This window comes from Lissotriton helveticus, chromosome 3_1, assembly GCF_964261635.1.
Source record: "Lissotriton helveticus chromosome 3_1, aLisHel1.1, whole genome shotgun sequence".
NCBI classification, from domain to species: Eukaryota; Metazoa; Chordata; class Amphibia; order Caudata; family Salamandridae; genus Lissotriton; species Lissotriton helveticus.
The window spans coordinates 502,701,767-502,715,732 of NC_136061.1; the positions used below are offsets into that span (position 1 = coordinate 502,701,767).

Sequence of the window (13,966 nt, forward strand, 5' to 3'; positions counted from 1 at the left end):
TGCCCACTTTTACATCCATTGACAAGGCAAAAATCTCCTTGCGGAAAATCTTCAGGTCCATGGTTTTCGGCAGGACCGGTAAAGGCAGGAGATGTTTTGTAAGCTGGTATCCCTCAATAGGAAGCTATTAACAAAAAACTGAATTTTTGATGGATTCCAACAGGTATTGAAACCACTGTTTTACCCTTCAAAGATATAGAGGTTTCAGACAGGGTGGTTATAAGAACAGAGGATCTCAAAACCCAAAGGTGAGCCAAAGGCAAGCCCATCTAGTCCTGGACTGTGCTTCGTGCGAAAAACTCTGGCCCTCCCTCCCCCCAAAGATACACCATTGCCGAGCTCTACACCCTTGACTGTAGAAGCTGCAACCTACACTGCATTCAGGTATGGAATTGAAGTTCCGCCCACTCTCTGCCCATATTTTTCATTGGCTTGTGTCAATGTCTTTTGTAAATGTTGGCTTCTGATTCATTAATGGGCTTGCTAGTCCCTCCTTAGTATCGGATTGTCAGCATTTGTAACCTGCCATAAGACTGGCTCTTTTACTTGTGTAGTCACATCTATTTTTACTTTACAATCTGTCAGCTCTATTTTGTTTAATGAGCTTCTCCTACAGCGCAACACATGTGGTGTGCTGAACTGCTTACCAGAATTGTGTTACGCCACTGGAGCTGCCACGAAGTAAAGAAAGTCGCGGCTAGCCCAAGTCTATTTTTTCAATATTGTAAGCTTTTAGTAAGCAGCGCGCCACAGGCAGCATGCTGCGCTGCTCAAAAAAATCTTACAATATTTAAAAAAAATAGACTTCTACAAGCCATGCATTTCTTTTTCTTCGTTGCTGCACAGTGAAGTCTATTTTTTCAATATTATAAGCTTTTAGTAAGCAGCACTTGCACTGCTTACCAAAATCTTACAATACAGAAAAAATTAGACTTCAGCGAGCTGCGATGAAGAAACGGAACGCACGGCTCGCCGAAGTCTATTTTTTCAACATTGTAAGCTTTTAGTAAGCAGCGCGCCACAGGCGGCGTGCTGTGCTGCTTATTAAAATCTTACAATATTGAAAAAATAGACTACGGCGACCCGCCCCTTTCTTTTAATTGGCGCTGCTCACTACAGTTGACTCCTTCTCCTCCCCGTTCGCTCCCTTTCTTCCGCTGCAACAGGAAGCAATGCAATAGGTCTCGCATTTGTGTGAGTTTAACCTATGGACATTGTAAATGAGAGTGTTTTTTATTGATCTGTTTTAAAAACAAACACATACATAAAATGCATTGTCATTTGCAATGTCAATAACTTAAACTATTGCAAATGCGATACCTATTGCAAATGTTTGTTGCAATTCCCAGAGGGTCGCAAATCGAGCATGACCTCATGCATGTTAGTGAAATAGATCTATTTGCGACCCAATGGGACTCCCTAAATGTGTGAAACACACATTTGTACATTGCTGTTTGCCATTACCTAATACCGAATTCCAAAGATTCGCTATCAGGTCATCGCCAACACAAAGCTATGTGCATTGGCCCCAAATCCTCTGGTTGACTGCACTGTTTTGCGAAAAACGATAATATGTTTAAAAGAATGGTCATTAAAGTGAAAATACAAGCGAAAGAAGACAGACACGCCCCAATGCAACACTGGAAGGCAGACGAAATTGCGAAAGAACCAAACTCGAGAACGAAACAATGGGAGCCCTGTTTGACCAATCAGCAGGGAGCCGGCGCGTCACAAAGGGCGGGTCAGATGGTTGGACTGTTCCATTTCCCAATAACTTCACAATAAAGGAATGGTTATTCCATTGTCTCCTTTGTAGGTACCCCGGACCCCAGTACTTGTGCAAGCCACCAACGTGAAACGAAAATAAAATCATAGTTTCTTTAATGAGGGGTTTAATTTCCTCACTGTTGTACTTTTACAGTGAGCTGTAAAATGGTCGCGTCTACGTTCTTATAAGCCGAGGTTCTAGCGCATGGAGCAGTCAGAGTAGGTAGTTTGTCAGGTCTATGCGGGCGTTATTTGTGGACGTGTGGTGGTGGTAGTAGTAGTTGTGTCAGAAGCACGCAGTACTAAAACGTACGTTACAAGTTCTTATCCGCACCCTGTACTTACGGAAATGAGCTCTTCGAATAGGCTATCTCTTCTTAAATTCCAAAGTTCATGTTAAACTCCTTTCCTTCTCTTTCTAGGGCACTTTAAGTAGTTTCGTATTCAACATTCACTCGAAACCGGCAGCTAAGCGCTACTGCACTCCACATCTATCCAAGACTGACCGCAGTGACCGACGTCTGCCCACCACACCCTGAGCCAGCAGGGACACCTGAGCTGACCGCTCTTTCCTTTTGTTGGCCATCCACCCTAGGCTGTCGGCAGACAATCGCCAGAGAAACCGATTGGTGTCTGCTCCTCCTGTGATCGGGCTTCGTGTGCCATTGCCCTGCCCGCATCCGGGGATGCCCGGCTGTTTCCCGTCCTCGTAATGAATGGTATCACCGAGGGGCAAGTCTTAATCAAAGACATAAAGCCAGGCCTGAAGAACCTCAATGTGCTGTTCATAGTGCTGGAGATAGGTGAGTGTGGGTTGGGCACTGCCAGCGCGGGCTGTTTGACTCGGCAGCTTAGGAGAGGCTTTCATTTTCAGCCGTTGCCTGGGTAGCCGTATTTTTTCCCTTGTTTCTGAATTTTGGCTGAACCTGGCAGCGCTGTTAACATGTACCAACATCTTGACATGATTTTTTTTCTGTAGTTGCGGCTTCCTACCGTGGCTTCCCTCTCACTTTTTTGTTCTAGTTCATGGGCTGCTTGCTGCAACTTTGCTGTTTTGTAATATTTATTATAAACGCTTAGAATCTATTTCTTGCAATGTGTTGTGGGTGACTGTGGTGTGATGTGCTACATACACCCTGACAAAGATGTATTCGGTTCGGCAAAGATGTATTCGGTGGGGAGCTGTTGTCTTTGTCTGGGTTGTCTGGGTTGCACTTGCTCTGCCCCAACATGTTTGGGTTTTCGTGGGCAGACACTGCGCTCAACCGGTTTCGTTTTTGGTTAATGGCTGTGCCCAGTGACTGCTGACTTTTCTATATTACTATGGTAGGAAGGCTTATCTGATTCCTGACGGGGCTTGCTAAGTGTACTCTGTCAATGATGGCCTGGCAAGGACTACTTTCTGTATACTGGTTGTGGCATTGTAACTTCTGGTTGCGGCTGTGCCCGGGGTAGGCAGTGGGTTTCATGTGGTAGTCTCGCACTGCCACAGCGTGGTTCATGGATGCTGGTGAGTCGCCCTGTATGCTGCAATACTCCACGCTGTCCTTCACACGTGTTCACCTTCCTGTTCCTTTCACTTTCCCCTCCTGCTCTCTTCCCGGGTGCTGTGTCACACTTCTTCTTAGAATCCCCACACCCAGGCTGTCCTGCTGAAGGTTTAGTTCGAAGCATGCACTTCATCTGTGTGTAATTTGCTCCCTCCCCCGTAGCGCACAGCGCGAGTTTGATACGGCCTTCTTAGTAATGCGTTTTTTATTAAACTGCATTGCAAAAAGGGGTGCTGGACGACTGCCTGCACTCGAAAATTTTGGTCCGCCGAATTTAGGGTAAGACTGTGGCAGCACAATGGAAAGGTTGCATAGGTGGGTGATCCTTCCCTTGGACGAGGATCGCATTGACGGCCTGTTCCCCTGCATATTTATGCAACCTTTCCATCATGCTGCCACAGTCTTGCCCTAAATTCGGCGGACCAAAATTTTAACATCTAAGATTACGGCTTTCATATAAGCCTTAAAGCATGGGCTACAAAAGTTTACCGTGACTTTTTAAATGAGAAGGCATATATTTAATGTCCTGAAGATGAACCTTGAATAATCAATAGGTTCGAAAACGTCATCGACTTTGTCACACTATGTGTGTATGAACTGTGCTAATTAACGCTAGCAATAGTGTGTAATTCATATTGTCTGATTGTGAATTTTAATACACAGACTGGTTAAATTGCCTCAAATATTCTTGTTTGTCCCCTTCTTAAGTGTGCTAGTTAGACATCGGCTGGTGTCACACTTGTTTTTTTGTATATTTTATTCATCTGAAATTAAAACTGACTGGCTGGTCAATGAATATAGTGTCTATTTAGCCTATATTTATTTTTGAAAATTCAAATGTGTCTAGGGACCACTGTCCTGTGTAAAGACATAACTCCCTAAGGTCCCTAGCATATTGCTTCCTTGGGTTCCCTTGTGTAACAAAATGACCATATAAACTATCGCACAATAGCTCTTTCCTCCTACCTAGCTTTGACTCACTACTCCCTGACCTGGTCTTAAAGCTCGATTATCACGGACAAAGATAAAACCCAAAATTCACCGACCAAATAGAATAACCCTAAATCTGGGCATTTTCACCTCCCTTTGGAATGTTAACAAACCTCCATCTTTTGGTGTCAGGTATGAGCGGCCAATTAATACTCTGGTAACAGAGCAAGGATTTCTTTTACAATGAAAAGTGACTGTGTTCTCAGAAATGTTCATAATGACTTCAGAGGGGCAACAGTTATCAGATTACACAATGCTAATTGGACAATGTCTACCAGGTCTAAACTTGTAACGGATAGCATTCTAGGAGCTGTAGTCCAGACTTATTTCAACTAAACAAATTGGACTAAAATAAATTGGACTAAAACATCTTAAAACAGGGATTTGAAAAAAAGAAAGCAGTGGATTGGTACATGTTGTTCTTAGTGGCATGAGGCAACCGGTAAGTAACATTATAGATGAATGATGTGACCTGGACACTATTTGGACAGGCCTGGGCTTTCATTAAGCAAGAACCTACTTTTTGCGAAGGGTACTGTTGGGCCTGTTCAAATGAACAGATTGGACCCTCACACTAAAAAACAATGACTTCTAAAAGCAACGGCCAGAGAGGAAAAGTAGTGTCCCCATGAAGTCTTTTGGTAACCCTAGAACCAGCTGACCTAAATGCTGAGTTTGAATTACCCCCCTGGCAGCGATCATTTGGTAAAAGTGAATGTATTTATGTATTTGCACCCATTTGTTTTTCCTCTTTAATCATTTTCCAGGCATGGTTACCAAAACCAAAGATGGCCATGAAGTTAGATCTTGCAAGGTTGCTGATAAGACGGGCAGTATTACCATTTCGGTATGGGATGAGATTGGCACCCTGATCCAGCCTGGGGACATTATCCGTTTAATCAGAGGGTATGTGTTTATAGGGATTATATGGCGGGGGATAGGGGTGTAATGGAAAGATGAATCTACAGCTACATTCATGAAAATCGTAGGAACTAAATCACTAAGACCGACATAATATTGTAGTTCCTGAGGTAGGGACTCGACCATTTGGCACGTGTTGCTAAAACTGGCAGTACGTTTCATATTTTATCAGAAAGCTAAACATTTCCCTTTGGTCAATTCACTTTATAATTAGTTACATTTGTTTGCTCTTTCCAGAATTAAACCAGTATACAAAATGGTTGCTTTAATTCTAAATGATGTTTTCAGAATATTAATTTTCTTTAAAAAATACTTCTGTTCAGATTTGCACTGGTGTGGTAAGCATTTCTTGTACTCCAAGTGCCATACATATGAATATTGGAACACGTAGGCCAAGAAGCAGGCTCCTTCATCTGGTCAATACCTCATCATTTTGTAGTTTGAGATTACTGGTCTAATTCATGGTTGGGCATGTTGGCCACCCAGTGGCTAAGGTGTTGGTGGCCTAGCTGTGGCAGCCTGACACCTTTATTCCTGCCCACTGGCTGATATGGCATTTTGTGTCAACAGTGCTCCTCCAAGGCTGGAGCTATACATCAATGGAAAATGTATGGTTGCTCTGCCCTACCTCCCTTGGCAATGCGGACTTGGCAGCACTTAAAAAAAACCAACATCATTCCATGCGGCACATTCACTCTGGCTGAGCAGCTAGGGAGAAAGTAACAGGATAATTACAATACAGGTTACTACATAATGTTTGACCGGTCTCTTGTGCTGGCCACAGTCATGCGCACTTCGCATGTTCTCTATGCAGGCTGTATTACAGCCTGCATGGAGAACATCTCCAGGGCTGCAGCGTTGTGATTGGTTGTGCGTCAAACAGTAACTTTCAAGTACACGTTTTGCCCTTTTCCTTCCTTGACTACTAAAAAATGGTGTACACAAGTACATTTATGGTAAGTAAGCAGGGCGGCTGGTTTTACCTCGATTCCCCCTTTAAGGTTTGTCAGCTGGCAGTGTTATTTTCCTATTAACCACTATTTAATGACCTTTCCTGCCTGTTTAGGTTTCACCTGCACATCTCTTGCCTGTGCTTGTGAAATCTCTTGTATTTAATATACATATTAAAAGGTGGTTCATCAGTTCTCATGCCCAAATTAGTTTTCCTTTGCTTGTGTGTGGATTTTTTTTTATCTTCCTCTGGCTGCTCGCATTTACAATACTTCTGCTAGGGCTGTTCACACTGTTTAAGCCCCATTCACTGTCAAGATTTGATCTCTTCACAGGGAAAAGGCAGACCGCTTCGAACTATGCTGGAATGCTTGCTTTTTATTACTTAGTTCTGTAAGGCAGATGCCTTGCCCTAAGAACATTTGTGGCATTTCCTATTCATGCATCCGTACCTTTCTTTGCACTTTGTAGGCATTATTGTATTGATTTATTCCAACTTAATCTTTTTGGTCATTACGATCAAATTCTAAGTGCTGTCTTAAACATTCACGTAAAAAAATAGTTATCATAAGAGCTATACTATATTTTACTACTAAAGCACAAAACAATGTTTTTTTAACACTTTATTTTTCAAATAAAGGAGATAATTCACATTGCATATAGTCTCTTTGCAACCAAACCAATACACTGCCTAACATTTTTGGTACAACAGTGTATATGACATCCATCAATAGAGAGAACCCTCAGCCAACACCTGTGCTCAACCCTCCCCAACCAACCCCCTCCCACGGACCTCTTCCAAGTTGTAAGGTTTAGGGTTGTCCATGGATTTCTAATAGCTCTGAGCCGCTGCCTCTCACCGTGGTCCCGCACGTTGTGCAGTGAGATCGTAGAACCAGAACCTCTCCCTCAGCCCACTCCCTCTGGCACTATGCCATTGCCTACATGTGTTTTGGAAGCACGCTTAGTTGTGTCCAGATGTGCCCTCAGCGGTCCCCTTATGTCTTTGGGGTATAGTTGATGGAATAAGACTGGCATATATCTCAGCATTGGTGTTGCAGTATACCATGCTTCTCAGCCAATCTTGCAGTTTCGGGGTCGTTCTCCTGCCCTAGTGTATGGCAACTTTTTGCCAGCAGGAGCCCCAATGACGCTAATCTCCTTACTTTCTTGGGAATCTGGACTGTATATCTGAGTGCAATTTCGGGAAGGGGGGCAAGTGGAAGCTTCAATTATTTTCCCCAGCGTCTCATGCACCGCTGCCCAGTAGGTCTGCAAACGAGGACAGGACCACGCCTGGTGTAGAAAGCCAGCATGTGGGGTAGCGCATTTTAGACAGTTGTGTGACTTAGTGGCATCAATCTTGTGGGCCATGTCTGGTGTAAAATCGGCGAGGCAGGGAAATTTGAAATGTAGTAAGTTATGACGGCTGTTAAGCGAGATGTCCTTTATGGCCCTACAACATCTCTCCCATTGTTTGTCTAAAATCGCCCCTCCCGTATCTTCATCCCAGTCTTGTCTAAGTTTGGAGCCATCCACAGGGAGCAGATGGGCGCAGGCCGTGTACATTTTGGAAATAAGGTGCGCGCAGCTAGGGCTCTCCAAAACCAGAGTAAGGGTGGGGGGAAACGAGTCTGGTTCAACAGGGTATGTGGGGAATGCTGTGCGGAGCGAGGATTTCACTCGTCTTATTGGGAATCGGGTCATGAAGCTGCAGTCAGTGAGTCTATTGTCCTTGTCTGTGGCGAAAACAGGGAACAGATCGCCTATCTTTACTATGTCTAGTGAAATCAATGTGCGCTGTATTTCTTCTTGTGTGAGTGGGAACCATCTTGCGTTGGGTATCAGTAGTGCGGAGGAGTATAGAAATGAGGCCCTTGTGCGCTTTCTCAGCTTGCACCACGCCCAAGCGGTAGTGGACACTGTCTGGATATCTAGTCTGTCCCGTGGAAACCCCCCTGGTAGCACCTCGCTCAGTTTATCTGGGAGAGCCAGGCCCGCCTCTGGTTTTAGAAACTGACTGAATACGAGAGTCTGGGTGAAACCAAGCGTGCGTCTAGTGACATTGAGCCACCAAGTAATACAGTTGGAAATCCGGTATGTTAAAACCCCCTCTGTCTAACGGTAGGGTTAATGTGAACCAGCGAACGTGGGGCCGCTTACCACCCCATATCGGGCAGATCATGAGTGTCCGCAGAGTGCGAAGAATCTGTCCGAGAGGGGCACTGGAATATTAATAAAGAGATGTAAAAATTTGGGAAGCACCACCATTTTTAATGGCCAGTCTGCCCGCTAGAGACCAGGGTAATCTCAGCCATCTGTCCACCTGTTCCTCCAGTTTTTGGAAGGTCTGTCCATAGTTTAAGCGTATAATTTGAGTGGTGTCCAGGTGGACATGGATGCCAAAATATTTCACCGAGTCTTGGCACCATTCCAAGCACAAAACAATGTTCACATGAAACTCCTTTATCTTGATCAGTACACAATCTGCAACTCAAGTAGTTGCTCTGATTAAATCATAGCCAGAATTTATCTTATTCATTCATGACACTCCAAGTCGCAGTGTTATTTGCATTAATATTGTATACACACATGTATTTGAAAAAGCCCACACACCTTTATTTTAGGTATACCTGATTTCAGCCAAGGAAGATAATTTTATTATTGCAGTTAGGTATCACAGACTTATTCCTTATATATGTCATTAAAATATTTACATATGATTACACATTCGCAGTGGTATTGTGAGCCCCAGTGGAGTGACCATAACCTGTGTTAGTGAGTATTGTGTGACATAGTGAAGCAAAAAAAGGGAGCTTAATATAGTGGTGAAAACTTAATTTAGGCTCTTTTGTCTGGTGTCGACGGCGTTTGGACCCTCTCTAGATGCGGACTCTCTTCAGGACTGTGTTTCTGGGGACTGAAAGGGGGGAAAGGATGTAATTGGGGGTCTAAGGAAATACATGATAATGAAGAGGGCTTATAAAGTGTGTGTACTGTGTCTTACCAGTACAGATGGGTACTATGGTAGAATCCAGAATGTCAGATGAGACACAAAGTACAGGAACGGTAGTTATCCAGACCTATATTCAGAGAAACTCATTTAGTAGTGTTACCGTAATATTAGTGCACACCGAGGTGATAACAAGAGGCAACTCTCATGAAATGTCCAGCCAAGTGTAACTGGTACACTTTGGGTATTTGGTAGAACCCACAGCGATGACACTAAGCGTCTCTACGCTGTTATTAATGTATTGTCCGTGATGCCTCGATTAAGATACAAGTAGAACCCACTACTTGGCTCCACACGTTTTAATCCACGCTGAAAAATTAAGGGTATATGATTGTGGGCATGAAATCTAAGTTAAGAAAGCGGTAATACTCAAGTGCGCATAACTTACTTGGTGTCACCTTACTGCTGTCGGTCACAATAGACTTCAGTGTGCGAGTCGGCAGAGCTGCCCGGTATTGAAGGCGTGCTGACGGGAAGTAGGAATCTTGGTGTGTGTGTAGGAGAGTAGGATCTGCTTACTATGGTCACCCTCACTTTTTGCTGGCGTTTCACTGTTTTTCGACTTTAGTCTGGCTGGAGCCCTACTAACCAGGACCCCAGTCTAGCTGCTTCCTCTCTAAAATGATTGCATGTACATAAGGTACACTCCAGATTGGTTACTGGGTTACCCTTGTGAGTCCCTAGTATATGGTACCTTAGGTACTAAGGGCATAGGTGCACCAGAGGCCTACCAAGGGCTGAAGCATGTATTATGCCACCCCTGGGAAGCTTCCAAAATGGCACCACCGGTCTGCTACTGCAGCCTGGGTAAGGTGGTGCATGCTCCCATTACTATGATATAGGTTACCTATATCTACCTTTAATCACGGACACATATAAACCTATAAATCACTCCTATGGCAGGTCTTATCAATCCCGAAGGCAGAGTGCTTAGTTTTGCATGAGCAGGACCCCTCTGCTGCTTTCAGAATCTATTCTGAGGCTGTTCTGTGATGCAGCCAGACCATATACTCGTAAGTGCATTATAACCTCTCAGTAAATGCTAACTTTGGAATGGCTGCATGGAAACATGTTGTGTTTGGTGTCAACCACTTTGGAATCCTACCCCCGCCAGTCCTGGCGGTGGTAGAATTTCTCCCTTCTAGAGGGAGAAGCCATGTACACACTTACCTAACAGGTAATAGTTTAAAAGAGCCCTAGCATAAAAAAATTGTTGAGTCTGACCTCCTGCTGCTGGACGAAACTCTGGCTATGGAGGCCTGGACAATAGGTTTCCTGTCACAGGGATGTGTAACCACCTCCCATACAGGCTTTAGTGTATTGAGGCTGGGTGGGTGCATTCATAGAATGTTTTTCAGACAGGCTGGGGGCACACTTGGTGTCCCTGTGCATATCCCAGTTCGCATTCATAGAATGTTTTTCAGACAGGCTGGGGGCACACTTGGTGTCCCTGTGCATATCCCAGTTCAAACCGGTTGCAGGGGCACTCAGCCCCTCCTCTGGCACGAAACCGGACAAAGGGAATGGGGTGTAGCCACCCCGTCCCATAGGTGGGTCCCCAGAGTATGTCCAACCCCCTAACTTAGTATAAGTATGGGACCCCAGTCCTTAGGACTTCAGATTACACCTGGATGAAACTCTGCAACATATATCCTGGAACTTCGACATTCTACATCGACTAGAAGACAGAAGAATCTCCCTTGGGGTCAAGGAGTGACTCCCCTGTTCAAACAGGCACCAAAGACGCATCTTGCCTGTCTGCATTTCCAAAGCTCCAGATGGATTTGCGACTCAGGACACGGACTTCCAGACTTCTCAGAGGCTGACAAAAGATCACAGCAAAGCTGAGACCCGCAGCCCTCACGAGTGATGTAGGACCGGAACTACTGGACACCGTGCACATTTGCTAGTGCATCAACTTCACAAGCTTTCCCAAAGTTGTGCACTGGACTACTTGTAGTCCAATTCCCAAGCACCATCTGCACCGAAAATTGTGGCCCTACACTCCACGAGTGTTCCGTGGGCCTGCTTCTAGCATTTCCGCTCAAGGCTCCTTCGCGATCCCTGGTCCGTTGACTGGTGGGTCCCCACGAAGGTAACTTCTGTTTCTTGGGCTTTCCTGGTTGCTCCAGATGTGCCCTGACTCTCCTCCAAAGGGTGAGTCACTCAGACCTTGCTGGTTTGCACCAAAGCCAATCTATGCTTTCTGCGTGGGTTGCTGTTGCCAAGGCTTGTTGGGTCCAATCCGGAAACCGACACTGCAGCACTCTACATCCTACATGGGACAGCTCGAATCCAGCTTCTGGTCATCCGCGACGCCTTCTGGTCCTCGTGGCTGAAGAATCAAGCTTCACCTTCTCCACCTGACATCACCCGACATTGGTGGGCATCCTCATCGCCCTCCTGGTCACTGGCAAGTGACTCAGACTCTATCCCCTCTGCTTTCAGGTTCTTCACATCTCCGATCCACCCGGACACTTCGCACTTGGTCGCCTGCAGCATTTTTCAGCAGCTCGCCATTGAAATCGACATCAAAAACCGTCATGAAAAGATACCTATGCACCCGGCTTCCCTGGGTGAGGTAACTCTAGTACTCCTTTGCTCCCATGGGTGATGACTCTAGAACCTCCTAGTTCTAAAGGGGTTTGCTTAAAGTCCTCTTCTAAGTGTCCTTAATCTGTAATTTTCCAACCGCGACTTTCGCCATGGAAGTTAATGGTGATTCGCAACTGTGTTTAGACTCTGCACATGTCCCCCGTGGGTCCCCTGTGGATGGTTTCTGGTGGCCCCAGGGTTTCTAAAGGCTCTAGGCCTTGTATCAGTCAGTCTTGGTTCTTGTACTACTTTCTTAATATATTGTTTGGTACGCCCCTAGGGCTCAACATATATTGTGCTAATTTACAGTGTGCTAAATAAGTTTACTGAATATACTTTTGCCTCTAGACTTATAAGAGACTAAAGGGATGTGTTTAGAATAAATACATATATTTTATTTTTATATATATATATATATATACACACACACACACCTGGTGTGGTTCTCCTTTCAATTGGTCATTCATGAGATTATAGACTGGTAAAACAAGCTGCTTTATATTCCTTCAAGACTTAGCCTGAAGGCTGCTCTCCACAGCTACCACTAGGATAGCTGTCTTTAAAGCTACCATCAATAAGGGTCGTTTGGACTGGTGCAAGGTGGCCACTAGAATAGTGGACAGCATATACCAGACCAACTTCACACAATGTGCACTAATATTACGGTTACACTACTAAATGGGTGTTTCTCTGAATACAGATGTGGATAACTACCGTTCCTGTACTTAGTGTCTCATCTGACATTCTGGATTCTACCACAGTACCCATCTGTGCTGTACTGGTAAACCACAGTACACACACTTTATAAGCCCTCTTAATTATCATGTATTTCCTTAGATCCGCAATTACATCCTTCCCCCCCTTTTAATGACCAGAAACAGTCCTGAAGAGGTCCCTTATCTAGAGAGGGTCAAAACGCCGCCAACACCAGACAAGAGAGCCTAAATTAAATTACCATCACTGTATTAAGCTCGTCCTTTTGTACTTCACCAATAACCTTTTTTCCTTTTTTTGTTTCACTTTGCCACACAATACTCCCTAAAATACGTAATGGTCACTCCACTGGGGTTCACAATACTACTCCGAATGTGTAATGATATGTAAATATTTTAATGACTTATCTATTAGGAATACGTCTGTGATACAGACTATAACTGCATAATAAAATTACCTACTTTGGCTGAAGTCAGGTATACCTAAAATAAAGGTGTGTGTGGGCTTTTTCAAATACGTGTGTGTGTGTATAGAATATTAATGCAAATAACACTGCGACTCGCTGGAGGGTCATGAATGAATAAGAAACTCTGGCTACGAATTAATCAGAGCAACTACTTGAGTTGCAGAATGTGTACTGATCAAGATAAATGAGTTCCTTGTGAACCTTGTTTTGTGCTTTTGTACTTACCCAACTCACAGGGACGTATGGGCTGCTCTTGTGTTCTAAAATATTTTACTACTAAACAGGCAACCACAAGTGCAGTTGCTTTGCAGACAACAGCGTCATGATTTAAATGGTGCAGCAGATGCAGTGGCACCAGGCCCAAAAGTTGTCATAACTCCTAAATTCACAATATTGTTGTTAGATAAATTACTTCTCTTTCATTTTTCAAAATATTGCTATTGCTTACCCTGACTATACCACTACTAACAGCATAAAATATTGCCTTTTTGTACATAAGTCATAACACTTTAACACACAGCAAGCTACAACTTACGACAAAAAACAGCACATTATTAATCGCATAGGTGAAACATTATTAATCGCATAGGTGAAACCTAATGCATTTGCCACTGCTTGTTAAATCAAGCTTTTTGGAAAGTCTGCCGCTAAAACGTGGCTTTTGACCCTTGGATGATTTGTGGGAACATAACTATTTTACACTGGGTTTCTCTAGGTATGCTTCGATGTGGAAAGGATGCCTGACTCTCTACACAGGAAGAGGAGGAGGGCTTCAGAAAATTGGGGAGTAAGTATTGAAACTTTTTCGGCTTCCTTATTTTTCTTGAAATACTTCATTCACTCCATCAAATGTTTATCAGATGGACCGATTTAGAAGCTGGTGTAGGTAAATCTATTGTGACCCCTCTTGTGTGCCCACCCCCTTGAGTCTCATTGTAGCTGTGGGCATGCAGTGCAAGGCTGCAGGTAAGTAATGCATAAGGAACGAATGAGGAATAA

At 44.2% G+C, this 13,966-nt stretch overlaps 1 protein-coding gene across 3 annotated transcripts in view; it reads left to right on the forward strand.

Annotated features, from left to right (window-relative positions):
- The first annotated feature begins 1,967 nt into the window (after positions 1–1,967).
- The window catches only part of NABP1 (nucleic acid binding protein 1), a 40,739-nt gene continuing 28,740 nt past the window's right edge, over positions 1,968–13,966 (forward strand). For 2 of the 3 annotated variants that reach the window (XM_078680406.1, XM_078680407.1), the window contains exons 1-4: positions 1,968–2,076; positions 2,190–2,570; positions 5,075–5,213; positions 13,683–13,754. In XM_078680406.1, the coding sequence (XP_078536532.1) occupies positions 2,480–2,570; positions 5,075–5,213; positions 13,683–13,754 (302 nt within the window). In that variant the 5' untranslated portion in view covers positions 1,968–2,076; positions 2,190–2,479. Of the gene's footprint in view, positions 2,571–5,074; positions 5,214–13,682; positions 13,755–13,966 lie in introns of all 3 variants that reach the window. The other variant, XM_078680408.1, reaches the window with a different exon arrangement.